This window comes from Episyrphus balteatus, chromosome 3 (genome assembly GCF_945859705.1).
Source record: "Episyrphus balteatus chromosome 3, idEpiBalt1.1, whole genome shotgun sequence".
NCBI lineage: Eukaryota > Metazoa > Arthropoda > Insecta > Diptera > Syrphidae > Episyrphus > Episyrphus balteatus.
Window position 1 is genome coordinate 98,569,920 of NC_079136.1, and position 21,299 is coordinate 98,591,218.

At 31.5% G+C, this 21,299-nt stretch overlaps 1 protein-coding gene and 1 long non-coding RNA gene across 9 annotated transcripts in view; one reads left to right on the forward strand and one right to left on the reverse strand.

The window, feature by feature from the left end:
• The window catches only part of LOC129916955 (uncharacterized), a 90,615-nt gene that overhangs the window by 33,808 nt on the left and 35,508 nt on the right, over positions 1-21,299 (forward strand). The gene's annotated exons all lie outside the window — the stretch shown is intronic.
• LOC129916933 (probable serine/threonine-protein kinase DDB_G0282963) overlaps positions 1-21,299 on the reverse strand; it is a 140,738-nt gene that overhangs the window by 14,547 nt on the left and 104,892 nt on the right. For all 8 annotated transcript variants that reach the window (XM_055997181.1, XM_055997185.1, XM_055997183.1 and 5 more), the window contains one exon: positions 13,112-13,215. In XM_055997181.1, coding sequence (XP_055853156.1) covers positions 13,112-13,215 — 104 coding nt within the window. The remainder of the gene's footprint in view (positions 1-13,111; positions 13,216-21,299) is intronic.

Consider the following 21,299-nt stretch of genomic DNA (forward strand, 5'->3'; position numbering starts at 1 on the left):
GTCAGTCTGTCAGTCTGTCAGTCTGTCAGTCTGTCAGTCTGTCAGTCTGTCAGTCTGTCAGTCTGTCAGTCTGTCAGTCTGTCAGTCTGTCAGTCTGTCAGTCTGTCAGTCTGTCAGTCTGTCAGTCTGTCAGGCTGTCAGTCTGTCAGTCTGTCAGTCTGTCAGTCTGTCAGTCTGTCAGTCTGTCAGTCTGTCAGTCTGTCAGTCTGTCAGTCTGTCAGTCTGTCAGTCTGTCAGTCTGTCAGTCTGTCAGTCTGTCAGTCTGTCAGTCTGTCAGTCTGTCAGTCTGTCAGTCTGTCAGTCTGTCAGTCTGTCAGTCTGTCAGTCTGTCAGTCTGTCAGGCTGTCAGTCTGTCAGTCTGTCAGTCTGTCAGTCTGTCAGTCTGTCAGTCTGTCAGTCTGTCAGTCTGTCAGTCTGTCAGTCTGTCAGTCTGTCAGTCTGTCAGTCTGTCAGTCTGTCAGTCTGTCAGTCTGTCAGTCTGTCAGTCTGTCAGTCTGTCAGTCTGTCAGTCTGTCAGTCTGTCAGTCTGTCAGTCTGTCAGTCTGTCAGTCTGTCAGTCTGTCAGTCTGTCAGTCTGTCAGTCTGTCAGTCTGTCAGTCTGTCAGTCTGTCAGTCTGTCAGTCTGTCAGTCTGTCAGTCTGTCAGTCTGTCTGTTTGTCTGTATAAGGAACTAGAGCCTAAACGGATGGACCGATTGACTTCAAACTTGCTATGTAGCAGTTTTTGGAGACTCTCCAGAGGGGTTTTTGGAATTAATTTTTTTGGACCAAAAATAACGGTACCTGTCATACAAAAATTTCGGAAAAGTTTAATTTCACGTAAAAGGCTCCAACGATTTTGTTAAAAAAATTCAAATGTTAGTTTTTAAACAAGATCTATCTTTTGAAGAAAAATTTTTTTTTTGAAAATCATTATTAACGGTACCTGCCATAGGACCGCTTTTTTCAAATCGGATTTTCTGCAAAACTACTTATACAAAAGCATTTATACAATTTTAATATAAGCCAAAAATAAAATTTTGAAAAAAATAATTTTTGGATTTTTAAAAAAATTTTGAAATTTTTTTTTTGAAAAATCAAATTTTCGAAAACGGGACATTGAATTTTTTTGAAATTTTGTTTTTAGATGTTGATTAGTTATTTCTACAAAATGGCATACCAGTTTTATTTTTAAACTTTTTTTTCAAAAAATTATTTATAAAAAATAAGTTTTTTTAAAAAACGGCACTAACGATTTTAAAAATTTTTTTTCTAAAAATGCACCTTAATATATCAAATAAAATTGCATACTTGTTTTGTGGGGCGATTTGATTTCAGATATTGTTTTATTTTTTTGAAAAATGAATTTTTGTTTTGTTTTGTTTTGTTTTTTTTTTTTTATATAGGGTCAATGTGGGTAAATATAAACAGGGGTAAATGAGAACATGGCTGATAACAAGCTTCAGTTAAGTCTCTTTGACGCATGCATAAGTACAAATCGCGGACGCATGCATCTTTTAACTTATACGTCAAACTCAATGCTGTCAAAGGAGAATTCATTCGACGAGGTTATTTTCCGTGAAAGATAATTTTTTAAAGTGCCAAACAAGTCGTCAGTCTTTCAGAAATATTAAATATTCTTGCAGATTCAATTAAGTCAGTATAATTTGCAAATACTTTTTAGTTTTGAATTTTGATGTAGACTATGTGAAACAAACAAATTTTAAAATACACGACATTTATGTCGATTTGAATGCGTTTACATTTACCCCAGAATATTTTTCATAATGGGTAAATGTAAATAACGTATTCTGGGGGTAAATATAAACATATATTTTTGCTGAAATTTTTTGTTTTAATAAAAATAAAGTATTTTTAGTCAATTACTATTGCTAAAGTGCCGTGGAGTCACATTTTAAAGTAGCCAAATCTATCATCTTCAGTAGATGATGATGCAAAATCGGTCTTCGACGTAAAAACAAAAAAAAATATGACGTTCGGAGCTGCTCAGGATGCATATTGGGTGCCTATATAAAGAATCAAAGGAAGAATACAAAAATTTTTATTGCAATTTGAAAAAGTTTTTGTCAAATACCTTCTTGAACGTTTTTCAAGTCGTTATCCATATGATAAAGAGGAAATTCTAAATTTTAAATCAGTGTTCACATTTACCCCGAATTTGTAAAAAAACACAAACATGGTGGGGTATTTGTAAACATGCCATATTTGACAGTAATTTCAACAATTTGGGAAATATTTGTTTATATTTATAAAGAAGAATTGCCATCATTTCATATTTGCATTTGAAGATACCTGTGAAGTTGTTCCGTGAAAACATATTCAAATCTAAAGTCAAAAGAAAAAAAAGACATGAAATTGTTTACATTTACCCACATTGACCCTACCTACATTTCCCAAGTTTCTATATAAAAAGTCTTAAATATTTAAGCAACTTGAACTCTAAGAGCAAGTTCGTGCGACCCAGTCGTGCATTTTATTTTTTAGTAATTTTGTGACTTTTAATTATCAAAATTTTTAATCCCAAGCAACCTGAGGGATTTGAGATTATGTACTCGTATTGTTAACAAATTTTTTTTTTAATTGCATTTATAATGGGAAGTTTCGAAGTATAATAAAAGAAAATTGTAACTAGCTATTTACTTCACGTTTTGCAGAGAAAAATATTTGATCTTTGAGTTTTAGAAAGTGATCGTATCGAAACCATAAGGACAACAAAAACAGTTAGAACTTTTTTTTTGAAAATCCATAGAGGCATACAAAAAATAGTTTTTAGATATGAAACAAATAAAAAAAAAATTATAAAAATAAATTGGTAAGCCAATAAAAAGGAAATATTGTTTAATATTGATTCGTTTTCAAAAATTGATTTTTCAAAAAAATAATTTCCTTAAATCCAAAAATAATTTTTTTCTTAATTTTTTTTGTTAAGGTCTAGAACATTGCTACACATAAAATTTCTTTGTAATCGGTTTCATTGTTAACGAGAAAGTCAGACATCAAGAAACCCGTTCTATGGGAGGTATGTACTGTTAATAACGGTCCAAAAAATAGTTGTTTCATTTCAAAAGTAGGAACTTATTTGTTTCTATTCTAATCAATATCGTCAGGGTCTTTTAAAAATACCTTATCCATTTTAGTCATTTAACAACAACCGTTTGTTTGGGTCCTTAAAACAATCAATTTTCCCTCTAGGGAATCACCAACAAATACTTAACGACAGAATTTAAACTTTATAAAGTCAACTAATCCCGATCGCTGGCAGTTTTGAATCACAGAGACTATTCTGCATTTACAAAATGGCCATTCGAGCCCAAAAAACAATTTGAATTTAGGTATATCCAATTGCTGACTCATCCAAACATTCGGGGTTGTAGTTGTAAGATATTATTTGACTTTTTTTCTAAAAATAAAACCATATACCTAGTTTGATAAGGAGAACAAAGTTATTTTTCTATTTAAAATTCTCACCACATCAAAAGAAATAATTTCAAAACTAACGAAAAAATGTTGTCGCCCAACTTCAACGAACATCATAAATTCATTAAATCCTATAAAAATAATATAAAATCTAGTCTAGACACATCTCTTTGACTGTTAAATGTCATACCAGTGTCATTTGACGCCACAATTACAAGACAACTCAACCAAATCCAAGCAATTTTCACCAAGCTAAAAAGACAACTGAAAAAAAACACGTGAACATGTTATCCTATTCCAAAAAAACATAACAACAACAACAAACAATTTCACCATGTTCCATGAATCTATAGCAAAGATATACAGAAGATAGAAAGAGACCCAATGCCATTGGCCCATAAATAAAATACCAAACATTGACTATCAACAGTGCAATGTTAATTACCCAATTGTATTCCAATCAAAATGATAAAATGACATTAGAAGCGGCAATGACTTTGCCCGCAAATAAATTCCCCACCGTTTCTGCTGCTGCTGACTCTTGCTGACTGCTTTAATGCGCTCTGGTTGTTCTCTATAGTGCATCTTTGTGCTTGGCTAATTAATCTACTCAAAGACAAGTGTTGGGCACACGAACTAGATTCTACATTCCAATTTGTGTTGACTGGAAAGAGCAGCAGGGTGCGGTGTATAGGATAGGACAACAAAAAAAAAACTTGTCGTTCCATTGAATAAATTGCCCGCCCGTTGCCCGCGGCGGGATCCCTTTTTTATTTGCATGTGTGACAGGCGAAATTAGTTCATAGTTGTTAATTAAATTTGAAAGGAGTCGTCGTTGTGTCGTCGTCGTATAGTTGCAATCGTTGCGTTTATAATGGACAAGCCTGTGTTCGGCACGGATTCATCTTCATCTAACTAAAACTAAGACTTTGAACTAAAAATATAACTTGTCGTACGGGACACATACTTGTTGCAATCGTCATCAAATGGGATAGAAGATAGAGTAGAATTGCTGGATGGATGCATCAGATACAGATGTTGCAAATGCTATAGGCAGGTTCTTAGGGAGTGAGATATCAAGTTGGGAATCTAGGCGCAGTTTTTAGGTAGGCTCTATTGTTACATTTATAAAGGATATAAAATCAATGTTCGATTATAGTTTTCTTTGAATATTTGTAGTGAAAATTAAGAATTAAAAAAGTTAAAATTATGGGGACCAAATGTTTTATTAGCTGCATACTTTTGGTAACATTTATCTGCTGTTTAGTACTTAAAACAACTTTGAACTACTTTTTCTATATTGAAAAAGTAGTTCAAAGCAGCTTTAAGTATGTACTAAGCACTAGATAAATGTTTTCAAAGGAACGCAGCTATTAACAGCATTTGAAGAGTTAGTCAGCAAGACACAAGTAGCACAGAATAACTTAAGAAGAAGCTAAGAACTTTGAAACGCTTTTGACATTCTTCTTCCAAAATAATTTAAGTTCATAAAAAGTAGGTGAAGTCACAAATAATTAAGAAAAAATAGCTTATAAGAGGGAATAATGATTAAATAAAGATGTCATATATAACATACCAATTTAAAACTAAATAAAGAATGTGTCAAGAAATGTCATATTGAAAAATCGTTTTTTTTAGCATTGTTAATACAAGAATGGCTAAGATTCCATAAAATTGTTGTAGTTTTCGGTATGAAAAGTAACAGGGTATTTTGTAATACTTAAAAATTGTATCACGAAAGGCTCTTTAAAATCTTCTGGCGGACCTGTGATGAAGAGCAGTTCAATCCTATTACAATATTCTACAGTCACCAAGACAAGGTATCAAAGACATTGTTGAAATGCACCGAGAAATGTTTGTGGTTTTGTTAGACGTTTTGCTGTTTGTTCTCAACTGTGCAACAAATTAAAATTGCATTCTCTTTTTTTTTGTTTCTTCTTTAAGTTTTTCTTTTTATTACAGTTTGCAAATGACTTATCCAACAATATAAATAGGGTGATGCTTTGTGGTTTAAACAATTTGTTTTGGTTAAGTTATGATTCTAAAAAAAATTATGTTTACTTACTAAGAAGAAGAAGTTTGTATTTCTTCTTCAATGTGGTAAAGTCTTTATAAGATCTTAAAGAAAATTGATTTGATGTGCTGAAGTTTCAATTGAATATCCGGAAATCTTTCTTAGAAATCGGTTTGTTATTTCATAAGAATACCACTTGGATGAGTATTAGAAGTACATTTGCAACTTCTGTTTGAAAAGCTTAGTTGAAAGTTCATGTAAAATTAGGAAGGGGAATATAGACTGTAGGCCAAAATGGCCTATGTTACAAATACAATTTTAAATGATCGCAAAATTTTGAGTTCAATAGCGGAATAATGATTTGCTAGAATATTTTCCTCTTATTGCAAAAAGTCTATAACATATTGTAGTAAGGGAAAATGGTGAAAAATTATATCATTAAAACTTAATGTAAAATAATGTAAAATACATATACTTTCAAAGTTTAATCAGTAACCCTCACATTTGTTTGCTAAACGAGTTAAGAATGTTCCGAAAGATATTAAAATTATTTAATTTTCAAAACGTCTTCAAATTTCACTGATCAAATTTGCCCGAATAAAAGTCATACCTACTCTTATGCAAGTATCCGAATATTCGTGCATATGAGTGCAAACAAAACGAGGTTCTAAATGCAAATTATAGCCAACGCGCTTTTTTTCCATTTGTGTGGGAAAAAATGGTATTTAAACTTCCCAGACATTTCTGTCAGGCATTCAGAATCTTGGTTTTATTGGTTACCCGTCATCTTAGTGTAGTTTTTGCAACTCGGAATGTTTCGGGAGCTTTATTTTAATTTTTGTATGGTTTTTAATAAAGCTTTCTCAGTCTTAAACTGACTCTTTCTCTGTAGATCGTTTATATTTACTCGCCATCTTCATCATTAAGAAAATGCAAATGTGAAAGTAAAAAATGTAGGTATAGCATTAAATGGTGCACTATATGCCATTTTACCCGATTGCTTAGTGGGCCATTTTGCCCGTTAATTTAAGTTTCAATACCGAAAAAAAAAAATTTCATATTATGACGGTGCTGTCAGATAAACTAATAATTGTATTCATAAGACCTCCTAATTCTGTTTGATTCTACTATTTCTAGCTAGGGGGGCCATTTTATATTGGTGGCCACTTTCCCCTAGAAGGAACCATGTTTGTACAACGATCTAAATTTGCTTTAAATATCTAAAAAGTTGCAGTTCAAAAAGAAGGATGAAACACTTTACGTTGAAGAAAAATAATAATTAGCGACCTTGTTTCCAACACAACTTTTGATGAATCTTGGTTAATGTTTGTTTTACAGAACAATTTAAAGCAACTTACTCCCGCATTTATATTCTAAAAATAAAAATACTTCAAGCCTATAAAGAAGAAACCCTATGAAAAAAAAACAATGTCATCAATGTCATAATGACATATGAATTTAGAAATGTCAAAATGTTTGTCTATCCTCAACAATAATTGCTGATGTCAACCCTCTCTATATAGCTACAAAAATTTGTAATGTGGAAATCCATCCATAACAGCCATAACAAAAAAAAAAAATAAAAATGGAAAGAAAAATCCATTAAATCTATATAAATTCATGTTACTAATTCTATTTTAGTTTCACAATCGATTGCAAGAAGATAAAAATACATCTATACAATCCGCCAGCAAAACAACAAAAACGTGAACGTGAAGAACGCGTCTGTCTGTCCGTCTGTCAACGAATCCAGAAATTATTTATCTTAAATTGTGATCAGCATCAGCACTCGCTTTTCAAGAGCTGTATAGGCATATTTTTCAGGTGTAAGGAGGGGAACGGAAAACGACCAAACAACCGTCCGACCGACCGACCGACAATATTGTATAGGTTAAGCGGTAAGAGTGTTGCTACTTTTTCGAGTGCGAGTTTAACGGTGTGTGGAGGTGGCGGATATTAATGATTATCTTCCGTAAGAATGGAATGAATGGTATCCACACGTGAGTGGAGATATAGCTAGATATAGATATAGATATAGTATTCAGCGTCAGCATATAGGTATATATCTGAGAGCACCCGGCACGGGAGCAGACTATATACTTATACATAGCTCTGCAATGCCAGCGTGATTCGTTTAAAAGATGCTGACGATTGAATTATGGTGGCTCTATTGTAAATATACACAATTTCGACGTTCAACGTTGTAATTAGTTAGGTTTTAATTGAGATATGCGTGTGCGCGCACTCGCTTACTGTGTTGTACGTGCCAAGTATCTTCTGGGTTCTGGCATTGAAGTGTTCAATGGAAAGCCTTAGAGATATATAGATTCATTGCAGGACGCTCTCTGATGTGCACTGTGTCGGCTGTGTATTTTTGTTGTGAGTTCTCCTTAAGAAAATGAAAATGTTGGCGTTATCTGATGGCAGGCGATAATTACACAGGTGGATTTGAAATTGATCAGTAGGATGGTGAAATGAGTATGTTTTGAGAATGGCAAAACCTTTCAAGATCATGGCGTTTGGATAATAGACATGAAGAAGCTTGCTGATTGTGTATATTAATATGTGGTTTTCTATATAACCTGATAAAAGACTACAATTTGAAACAGCTTTATTATAAGGCAGAAATGTAGGTTTGCTATGTTAAATCTGCACAACTTTCTTCTAATGACAACCGATGAAGTATTAAATGAAATTGCAGAATGATAGAAGACGTGCAAGTGAATGGAAGCAGAGGTTTCAGATCAGTAATTTATTTGATGGGAGTTCATTGAGAGACCTCAGCAGCATAAATAAATAACGATCACCACTCCTGGTTTTGGTTTAATTAGAAGATGTCAAAGAGTATATATTTTGTAGTCGTTCAGTATGGCCACTGATATCTGCAGATCAGTAGTGCTTCCAGAGGTCTTTTATTGTTTTCCAATAAATAGTACCAACACCATGTTCAAGTTCATTGATATCTTTCGATCAGTATTTTCACCAGAAGCCTCACTTCTACTTACTGAGTATGAGAAGTACTTTCAGAAGCCTGACTTCATTAGTAACTACCGAGCAGTATAGTAATCAGGCCTGGAAAAATCGATACAATTGTACCGAATTCGATACAAATGAGTTTTCTCGAGTACAAAAATACAATTTGTCGAAATTCGATACAATTTTTTAATCTGTGTCTTAAAAATTCTTTTGCAATCAAAGCTTTCAAAAAAATAAAAAATCGAAAGAATAAACAAATGACAGATCTATTTGTTTAAGTTTCAATTTAATTTCAGATTTTTGAACCAAAATAAATGTTACAATTTGAGCATAGTGACTTGTTTTTTGAAAATATTTATAAATACCTATCTATTTTTTTGACATTCATCAGCAAGTATTGTAAAAGCTATTCGAAAATTTTATGAAATTCAAAGAAAACACCTTAGTCTTTATGTTGGAAATGTGTTAACACATATTATCTTTTTATAGAGTTGTGGTAATTACCAAATAATTTGTAATTTTAAGTTTAAAAAACCACCATTTTTGCATTTTTTTCAAGTTTTTTAATACTTGTAGTAATCTTCTATGAATAAGTATTTCTTCTCGTATTTATTTTATACCGAAAATTACTCTTTACCCAGAAAATAATGAAAGTTATATGGAAAATTTAAGAGTTTTTGCAAAAAAAATGCTGATTAAATTTTATATATATTAATTTCTCCTGTGAAAAATATATGTATTTCAATACAATTAAACCCATTTTTTCAGTACAATACATATGAAATTTTCAGTACAATTACAAAAATGTCATTTTCCATTTCTGATAGTAACAGAAGTCTCATTATAAAAACCTTAAAAAACTCCACCAGGGGTCTCAATAGTACCTGCAGATCTGTAGTGGAAATCAGTTGTGCCTCGCTCTCACCCTGGTATAGGTACAGCCAATAACTGAAAACCTATAGTTAAATATTAAAACTACCCAAATTCGATTATTTAACTAACCGAAATCAATGTACTACATTTATGAAATATTACACAAACCCTGTATTTAATAATCCCCAATAATTTTAAAGGGATTTATTTCTAAATTATGAATCTAGATATCTAGTGTGGGTCAAAAACTCAAAACTATTTACTCTCATCTCCTTACAACCCACAAGCAACATATTTTTTTTTGTTCCTTTTTCAAAAGACATCATTTTCATTGTTGTGTGGTCTTTTTGTTTCTAAACAAGAAAACTCGAAATCCCAATTCTTTCCACACTTCCATATAATCCTCCCACAGGCCACAGAGACAGTGTTCAAAACCAATTCATTAGATCACTGGTTTTATCAACTATTAATGATTACCGAGTGAGCTGTGTTCATTAGTTCCAAATGATTGTGGCTTTCCAACGACAAAAGAACAACAAACAAACAAAAAAAAAAAACACCGACAAGTCGTGTTGATATGATAAAGTTAAAAAACACTCCTCGTTTATCTTCAAACCAAAAATAAAAAAAAAAAGAAAAGTCTTTTCTGCCGCCACCCTGCGGTGAATATATTTTAATTATTTCAGTTGTTGTCCTGTGCCGCTTTAACTAGCCGCCCCAGATAAGAACAAGAGTAGCCCCCAGAAGGGATTTCGTGTAAAATTCGAAAAGTCTACATATACATGTGTCCAACAGACAGATACACAATGTAAATTTGATTTTAATAGACACACCATGTATAATAGAAGACCAAGAGGGATCTATAAGGAAATTATATATATGTAACATTCAAAACAAGAGTAATGATGTTTTTGGGACCAGTTTTTTTGGAGCAGTCAATTTTATTGTTGGACACATTTTGGTTTCCCAAAAACATATAAAAAAAAATTTAAAAAAAAGGAGAAAAACTCGATCAAACAATTCATATGGGTAGGTAAAGTGGGCGCCACAGGAGGTAAACTAATTGATTCCTAATCGAATCAAATTGTATATGTTTCTTATGCTAAGCCTTTGTGGTTGACTTTTGTGGTTTTCGGTTTTGATCTAGGTTTGTTCTCTTGTCATCGCTTGGGAAATATCTATAGAATCAATATAGGTATTCATAATTTTGAAAAATCGGTCACTAATTCGTATTGACAGAAATATCTATAAAGGAGTTATTCAGGGTTGGATTACAATAACGCAAATTCCTTTAAATATTTATAACTTTTATTCTGTGACTTCGTTCTTGGGATCATTTGAACATTGGATGGGGATGAGAGCAGTTAAAATGTTCGGATAGTAATGATGTAAAGCTCAGAAAAACCCTACTTTTTAAAAAAAAAAAAAAAACTATCGAATTCGTTTTTTATCTCTTTACTTCGATAGAAAGTGGATAAAAATTTCAAAAATGGCATAGTTTCTTAGAATAATATTAAAAACTTTCCATTATTACAATTATTAAAAAAAACATTGAACGATTTATTAGGTATAGAAGGTTTGAGGGGCGCCTTAGTGCAAATCCAGTTATTTTATTCATTAAATCCCTCACTGGATTTTCTAATTTTTTTCAAAAGATTCCCACATAAATGATGAAAATAGGTGAGCTAAATGTATCTTGCCAAAAAATATACCAATAAACTTTAGAGCCCTTTTATATTGTAGAATTTATGAGTGCACAAAAATGATTTATATTTCTCTAAAATGAATGTCGCTAGCAATAAAACAAAAATGAATCAAAATTATGAAATTCATAGAAAAAGAAACCGAACATTTTTGGTATTTTAGGAAAAAAAAAAAATACGAAGCTATCGATGGAATTATCTCAAATAAAAGTTCAAAGAAAAAATCATCCGCTTGAATCTAGATAAATAAATCATAAATTTTTGTATGTCTTCTCTTGTTTAAATATTAAAAAAAGTTGTGGACAACAATTCAGTACTAATATTTATAGTAACATCAACACTGTACAACAAACTAGACCCACGGTTATGTATGTATGCATGTCCCGTAAAGGAATAGCTTTTGAGTAAAGTGCAAAAACAGCTAAAAATTGTTTTCTAGTGGTATTTTGCATTTTACTGGAAATCAGGATCTGATGGTGCCAAACGAACCTCGGATTCAAATTCAGAGAATCGAAATAAAATCTAGGTGTGTTTAGCTCGCCAATTTTTATTTTGTATGTACCAATGTAATCACAAGGTCTTTTGATTCCAGCTACTTCCGTTCTCTATATTATTTTAAATGATAAAAAACGGTACCTGTCATAAAACAATTTAAGAAAAGTTTAAGTTTTTCAAAAACGGCTCCAACAATTTTGTTCAAAAAATTCAAATGATATTTAGTTTTATCGTTTAATGATTTTTTTTTGTCGAAAATCGATATTAACGGTATCTTCCATAAAACGTTTTTTTTTTTTTAATATGGTTTTCTGAAAAACTACCTACTTATTCAAATTCAACGATTTTTTTTATAAAAAAGCATTTAAGAACATAAACATTACCAAATTTTTACATAAAAAGTCTTAAAAATTTTAGCAACTTGAACTCTAAGAGCAAGTTTATGTGACCCAGTCGGGCATTTTGTTAAGTTTCGGAACGTTTTTTTTTTGGGTTTTTTAAGTAACTGCATATGTATATTTGATAGAATAAAAAGTTAGTAGGTAATTGGAAAAAATTCTAGTTCGAAAAAAAATGTACCGAACTGGTTATGTGTCAAAAAGTGATACCCATACAACCCTTATTGACTATACACAATACATATCTAAAAACGCACACAAATTAAAAATAAGACGCAGAACCACACTAAAACTAAACTTATTCACTCAAATTTTTCAAGTGCAAAACTCTATACGAGCAAGTCAAATTTAAAATAAAATATCATGCATCGCATAGAGAAAAAAAAGCATTTCAATTAACAAAAAAAAAAAAATAATTCACAGACATGCATATGAATGAAATGTTCCTATTTTTAAATCAAATTGACAATTTTCTCATACCAATAAATTATTCAATTTTTCTAAAACAAAAAACAAAAAAAAAAAACAAATAATTTTCAAACCTCAAGCAAAATTAATAAAAATTCAAATATAACGACTTTAACTGATCTTTTTATCTGATCCTATTATAGGCATATCGGCGGCGCCTTTAAGACATAAAAACTTTCCAGAAACAAAGGACCTGTTACATGCGCCAGTTTTTTTCAATACCTGTCACATATATTAATACATTAACACTACAATTGTTGCCTCTCACAATAACAAATGATCATGATTTTAAAAATTAAACTGAAAAATGGCGCGCTTTACACCACAGGATATGAGATCAATTTCAAATGATATCCTTTCTTTGAGAATATACAAAAGACGACAGAAAAACTAAAATCACTTATCACTTGTGTATTTTTTTAAGAGAAAATAAGTAGGTATGTCTGTGTATGTTTTTCTATTAGAAAAAATTAGAGGAAAACTATTGGTGATGAGATGACTATGGGGTTTCCTGTGAAAGGTTTCGGGTTTTCTTATTTATGTCAATGATTATCCTTTTGTTTTTTGTTCCTTTTTTTTCTTTTGAGGGTTTTATTTTAGCGCCTAGGAAATACATAAAATAAAAACTCCTATGTCAGTTATTTTGACATTTTCACGATATACGAGTGTCTGTTGGAATTTCGTTTAGATAGAAAAAGAAAAAGGGATGATAGACAATGAAATGAGAAGAATGAAAGAAAAACAAATAAATAAAATTACATTGCTTACCGAACCATAGACTGCACCACATTGATCCATGCAAAGGTATAAACATGTCGCTACACCTTGGATTTTTATTCGCCCAACATCAACCGTCGTTCGTTGTAATATTGCTGTAAATATAAAAAAGAAGAAATATTCGATTAAAGAATTGGCAAAATCAAAAACTTATAATATTGTTATGTAATTTATAGTTTTACGATATTTTCAATTCCAAAATGAAAGAGCTGGGGTACGAACTTTATTTTAATTAAAATTAAATAATAAATTATAAGAATAACAATTCATATGCAAACTGAAATGCTAGATCAATAATATTACATAGTTTTTTTTTTCTTTTCAAAATTCAATTCTTTGAAAACGGGTCGATGAATTTGTTTGAGGTTTTGTTTTTATTTGTCAAATATTTATTTCTTAAGAATGAGATACCAAATTTTATTTTGAAAAAATGTTTGAAAATTTCCTAGTTTTCTAATTTTGTTGTACAAAAACTCGAAAGGTTTAGAGAATAAAATTAATTTAAATTTATTTTTTTTTAATGTTATAATAAATAAAACAAATTGGTTTTAATAATATAAAATTATCAGTTTAAATTTTTTAATATTGAAAGCATTATAGAACTTTTCAGACAAAAAATTTGAAACTAATCCTTAAGCCCTATACAAAAAATCAATAAGGCATAAATTATTGATAAATTGTTAAAAAAGATTAATTTTCCAGTAATTCCCCAATAACAAAGAAGAAAATAATTTTTGGGACATTTTTTTTTTTTTTTTTTTTTTTTTTTTGACGGGAGGAAATCTTCAAAAAACACTTGGCAGTATTCGACACCAAGTAGTGTGGGACTCTTAACCACTAAAACCACCTCTTTATCAGGACCAATCTTGAGAGATCGACATCAGATTTTTCTTTCTTAACTTTGTAAAATCACTTTGGGAGAAGTTTAAACTTTTAATACTTTCCCATGTTTTTTTAGACCATAAGCTCATGAGGCTTGGTTCTTCTTAATCTCCGAACATGGTTTCTTGTATTCAAGACGGACACCATTTCAGAATTGGTATGACTTTGCAGTCTCTGATTATGCGATACAGCGTATTTTTTAACAACTTCTGTAACCGTTTCTATTTGGACATTTTCTATTGGGACATTTTTGACAATTTCTCTGGTTAGCCGTGAGAAATATTCTTTGACAACTTTCTATTCATCCTTTCTACCCCAAAAAAGTATAGTTAGCCACCAAAAATTAAAATCATAAAATTATTCATAACATAAAAAGAATTTACAAAAAAACTTAAGATAAAATTACATGTCAAACAAAAAAAAAAAAAACGAACCAAACGTGTGTGACCTGTCAAAAAAAATTAATTACAACTTCAAACCAATGACCTTTTAAGATAAATACTCGACAATTCAAAAAAAATGTTTCCACTATTTTTTTTTCTGGAAATATCTGAACTTTATAATGTTATAACATTCAACAATTGACATCGCGGTCAACATGTGATGAGGGTGTACATAATTTATTTTCTGTTGTGCACGAAATATGTCAAAATCATTTCAAAATATACAAAACGATAGTCTTTTTGTTGTTGTTGTTATTTTTTTTTATTCGTTTTGTCTTGTATACTTCATGTGCGCGATTAGGAAACATATTGAAAGAATATTAAAGTCGAACATGTAGGGACTTGAGATAGTGTCATTTTTACTATCTACAAATTGACAGGGTAGGTCACTGGCATATTTAGGTTATTTATGAGAGGTTAAAAGAGACTAAAATAGAGTAGCAAATGGGTGAATTATAAATGACTTATCCACTTAATCGATTTATTTTGAGGAGCATTTTAGAACCATGTTATTTCTTGTTTACAAAATGAATTATTTACAATAAAAAATAAGTGCATTTATGATTTTCTTTTGCACGCTACAATAGACTTTAAAGTTAACAAAGTTTGTGGGCAAATAGTAACATAGTGAAAGTATGCATAATGACGACGAAATCGAAAGCCAATACTGAACATATTTCATGGGACACTTTAAATCTGTCATGAAAAAAATCTTAATTGAAGACCTTGCCCCAGACACAAATTATGGGCTTCTAGAATTATTTAAAAAACAATTAAAAATCAACTTTTACCGATTCACTCCGGTTTACTTTCTTGAGTCTCCAAACAAAAACCTCATCAATCAATCACTGCCCTTGAAAACGAAAGTTCCAACATTCCAAAAAAAATCTGAAACACCCACCGATTTGTTAGTGCATGAGTTATCGAAAATGTTAACTTATGCAATGCTTCTTCCACCTCCCACAGAGAACTCAACCAGAATCGAGAAGATATTCCTTCTTCATTTTGTAGGTCATCCAATTACTGCAGCATAACCGAATTCTGGCAAAAAAATCAGGTCAATTTTTGGTTGCAAAATAAGTTAATATTCGTACTAAAAGCTATAAGAAACTCATACACATAGGAATCAGAGAGAACTGTGAACGAACCCAATTGTTTCTTTGTCTTCACAGGATAAATGACGACGAATACGGATGGTTGCATTGGACTCTCCCAAGTGGAAGCAATCAAATGATTTATGGTCAACGAATTTTTCCCTTCATATATTATGACTTTTTGAATACTAAACTCGAATGGATCGTTAAAAAACAGCAGGAAGTCGATCGTAATAATCCCAAATTTGGAACGTTTTAAAGTCTCAATTTCGACAAACTGTAAGATTAGTGAATATTTTTGTTAAACAAGGTGCCGTTATGTTTAACATTATATTACCCCAGCAAACAATGATTTTAATCCTCGTGGACATGAAGCGTTATTTTGTTTTCGAGTTGAATAACCGATTTGGAGAATGTTGTTTTTTTTTCAATTTTTTTTTGCCCAGTCTCACACTTCACAGCTGGAATAATGATGAAATACCATAAACACAAACTTCGACTTGAAGCCGTGCCTTCATTTACAATATTTTACTGCCTATCTGAATGCGTGTGTCTTCAGCTGATGAGGGACAGACAGACACACACATTGTCGAAAGAGAGAGAATCCTGGTATTGAATACCAATTGAATCAGTAGCACTCGACCATTATAATAATGTTAAAAGTTATATTCACCGACCATTTATGCTTAATTATCATGTTCACAATGGATAAATTGGCAAACTAGACAGAGTCCATAAAAAAACCAAGCAAAGTAAAAAAAAAAAAATCAAGAGGCACGCAGTTGAGTGAGCAGCGTGAAGAACATGGGCATCACGTTATGCATTTTAAATGAGAACAAACGCTTAAGCCGACAGCAATTAGGAGGATATAGGCAGTATAGTTGTAAGAATGGTTTCTTAAGCTATTAACACGTTAAATGGGTTAAGTAGATGTGTATGGTGCAGGAGTTTTGTATATAGTATCTCAAGAGAGTGATCGATTGGTGTTTAAATGAGTCTGTTTATTTTTTTGTCATTTGGATGCATTTTTATGCGAATCAATTAATAAATTGTTCAAAGATACCGACTTGAATTGTTGGTTTTAATCCAATTTCATTCAATTGATTTGTTTGACAGTCGGTATATCAGCGGCGACGACGGTCCTGGTAGCTTAGAAGTTTTAATTATTTTGCACTATTGCATTTGATGTTTCATTAGTTCTTTAATGTCTTCAATGATACTAAAATATGGTTTTAATCGAGGGTAGAGAAATATTTTCTTCGTCGCCGGTGCAAAATTCAAGAAGTACGTTATAAATTATAATGAATTTTTAGTAAGTTTGATTTTTTTTTCATAGTACAGGTAAAATAGTAAATAAAACCAAGAAATAAAAAAAAAAATTGTAACACTCATGAAAAGGTGAAAAATATACTGAAAAAAATTGTTTGACAGTAAAATTTGTAATTGGTCCCAAAAAGCCAATGATTCATTTTATTTTTGGTTTTGAAGACAAGTTATACGTTCTACACGAATCATTGGCTTTTTGGAACCAATTACAGATTTTACTGTCTCTTCGAAAAAAAAACACCCTTTCACCTAAATTTTTTTATGAAAACTCTTTATTCTTGCTTTCTATCCCAATTTCAATATTTTCACCAAATTGCATAGGGTAACCCATCATTTTTGTTTTCACTCAAAAAAACAGCCTTTTAACCATGATATTTTTATAGACACTGTATATAATTGTTTCTTATCTCAAAAATAACATAATTCCTGAATTTCACTAGGGTACCATTAGTATTACTCTCGAATTGCACACTTTACCAAATATACCCATATTTTCTTTACACCTAAAAAAAACACCCTTTCACATGAAAAAATTTATAGTTTTACTTTATTCGTAATTGCCAAGGGAAAGACAACATTTTTAATAAATTTCGTAAGGGTAACTTTTATACTATTGATTTTATCGGACTTATCGCGGATTTCCCTTATTTCCCCAAAAAAACACCGTTTCACCTAAAATATTTTTATAGACTAATTAGATTCTTGGTTTCTGTTATAAATCAAACATTTGTACCAATTTTCATTGGTGTAACAATTTTTTCCCAGTTTTTGTGGTACTAATTCCGAATTTCATCATATCTTTAAAAAAAAAAAAACACCCTTTAACTCAAGAAATTTTTGTACACTTTATGGATTCTTAATTCCTGTACCAAACAAAACTTTTTCACCAAGTTTTAAAAAATAATAAAATATAAGTCAGCTGTTATTAAACCTTTCTCACACACAACTCAACCCACCAAAAAAACACCCTTTCACCAAAAATATTTTTAAAAACTTTATGAATCCTTTGTCCCTGCTTTATCTAAAACCTTCATCCCGAATTTTGTCAGTGTAGCATGTTTTTCACATAGGTTTCTGTTATATTTTACCTGTTGAAGTCAAAAAACAAACACCCTTGTTTTTAATCGGCAATAACTTTGTTAGAGCAATCGTATTGACTTTTTTTTATGTCATTAGATTCAGCATAAAAAAATACCTTGAAAACAGTATATTTTTGACCTTCACCCCCTCCCTCTTGTCCGCGAAGAAACACCCTTCCACTCAACTTTTTTTTATAGACTTTTTTTTGTCTTTGTTTCTTATCCCAAAAGCAAACTTTTTGCCAAGTTTCATGAGTGTAACAATTTTTTTTAAATGTCTATTTTACCTGTACTATCAGTATACTAAGTGCTGAATAGAGACTCTAAAAAGCATCAATTATTGGGACGCTAATTGAAAACAAAATTTGAGGTAATTGCACAGAGAAAAATAGACCACATAAAATAGAACAAAAACAATAAGATTTCTCTATGGTTTTCATCCAAGAAGGAAACCTTATTAAAACAATCGGGTTTTCCTTATTGTTTTAAAATCTGCAAAAAATAAAAAAAAACGATGACCAGGCTGGGAATCGAACTGGAGACTTCAAATCATTAGTCGCCCACCTTACCACCTGAACCAACCTGCCATGAAAATATTGATCGCGATTTTTGTTCTAGTGCTAAGTTGCAAAAAAAAATCAACTTTTCAGTCAAATTTTAATAAGATTTTCTCTATAAAAATAATAAGAAATCTCCTTAAAAAAACCTTATTAATCGTTGATTTTAATAAGATTTCCTTATGAAATGTATGGACGGTAAAACAATATGGCAATCTGTTAGTTTTTATCGGGTCATATTTTTCTCTGTGTGGTCTTAAAACAAAATCGATCTCTATAGAACCATAAATAACCTAACCAGCATTTCTAGGGTAACGAAGGATTGAAGAAACTTTTCAATGATTCAAATTTTGAACATTTAAATAACTTTTCCAAGACTTGTCAAAGGCCGGTAGAATTCTTGCCTACTACTTCTCAAAGAGTCCAATATCTGTGCCAATTTCTTAAAACAAGAAGTAGCAACACTGCTGCACAAAACTCTATTGTCGATGAAATGCAGCTTCAGCAAAAACGATTTTAACTCAAAATACCTAGAAACCTGCTTGGCTGAAGAGCCTTGTTTGCCAAAGCCTTGTTTCACACTGAAAATCCGCGTAAATACGCGGAAGAAAATAAAATTCAGCAAATTGATCAAAATATCCAATCTATTGCTCTCCACATCATTCAATCAGTGTTAAAGCTTTTTGAATTTAAACTTTCAATTAAACAGGTAATTTGCTGAAAAAGGTGCCAAAATGCTCAAGTCTATTCAACTTGCGTGATATTAAAACTATCTGATCAAGTGTATATGTCAATTTACATCTCCATCAAATTATGTCGCCTTCTCATAAACCTAATTGACATTTTTACAACGTTCAAAATCAACATTTTATCACCCAGTTAATAGGCTTAATTATATTGGTCTTCGATTTTCTCCCAGGCAAAATGGTTAAAACACCTTAATACCTCCGAAAAATATTGACATAATAAAAATAAAATATAAAAACATATATAAACTGGACCGATTAAATTTAGTAACAACGACCACGACTACGACGGACGATGATGGTGTGAGACCTTCTTGTATAAAGCTTATTTCTTATTTTGCGTTCATTTGAAGGAACCTGTTCATATTACATTCCCCCCAAAACCGATAACCAGAATAAGAAAAAAAAAAACAAGCTTACCAACAAAAATTGAAAGTCACTCAACTTTTGCGCTGCGACTGCAGCCGTCACAATTAATAAATTCACAAAATATTAACGCACAAAGTCAAGCATAAATGTGCCGCGGTCTGGCATCACCATCGTTGAGCGTTAACGTCTCATACACAAGATTTACCACACACTAATATTTAACTCTACCAATTCACTCTTCGCCAAAGACTTCCTGTTTCTGATCGGAATGCACAACAACCGTTGACCAAAAGGAGGCAGAATACCAAAATTCATGAAAATGGTCAAAAACAAAAATAAGCGCTCATCTTCTGAATTATTAAAAGAAAAGGCTACGAACCATGAAAAATTCCATTAACGGTGGTGTCGTAGTTAAATGTTGTCCACGGGTATTGCTATGTAAATATCCATCGTTCTTAGATTTTCATTAAAAAAAATGTACAAAAAATAGTATCTCATAGATATTTCAAGTTCGAGGGAAATTTATGAATTAAACGATTAATCCTAAATAAATAAAAAAAAAAAATAAAAAACAAACAATCACACCAAGCCCACACACTACAAAGTGCAAACTCATAATTTACGATCACTCCTACAGGGGTGCTGAATGAAAATTTTATGAAACACGATACCAACAGAGATACAAGATACTCAAATTATCTATGGATAATTACTACGAGTAAACATATTTAGAAAAGTATCCGAACCACAACCGTTCGTTGTTGGTGGCCTGTCCAATTATTGTTCATGTCCAGCAGTGGGTCACCAAAAATTAATTTATGATGTCTACCTGGTGAGAAATTGCAATCCAGGAAAAATAAGGAGTGAGCTAAGGTGTTTCTTTTCGTTTTCTTTCTCCAGTTTAAAATCAACGGGTGGCAATGCACACAGATAAATTTATACTGAATGTCTTTTGTTTGGACCCATAGAGACGAATTTTTAGGATTAACGGTATTTTTTGTTGTGTGACCAAGTTAGATATGGTTGTCAGACAATTTGACAGATAGTCTAAGAATGTCAACTTTCCCAGAGACGAATGGGATATTCAAATGTTAATCGCTAGTTAAGCTGAATAGCTGAATATGGGTGATAATGCGGAACAGCAGGAAACTCCTCAAACTGACATTAGGATAGTTTTTTGATAGATGTGGGTGTTTGGCAATTGTTTAGGAAGTTTTAGGTATTTAAAACCTTTATTGATGACCTTCGATGCATCATAATCAAGTTGTTGATTTTGGAATGTTCATATTAAGAAAGTTTGTGCAACACATTGATCTTGTAAAACGTTTAATAGCGCATGAAAATGAAACTTTAAGTAGTTTGTTAGACAGATTTATTATATGATGCCACCTCTGGTTCGTGACTTGCACAAAGCGAAATTTGTAAGCTGAGTTTCTACAAAAAATTATTAAGTAATTGGTAGCGAGATGAACTGGTATCCAACGTCTGGAGGCCTAGTTAACAGTACTCAAGGTAAATGTCCAGTGTAGGTACATTTTTTTTTAAGACATTAGCTTATGGCACATCTTTTTACTAATTGTAGAAAATGCCGACTATTGCATGTTCAAGTACAACATTTTTATAAGAAATCACAGTAGTCGCGGTGCTTCTTTTATATACACAGTGAGAAGATTGCCAGTTTGT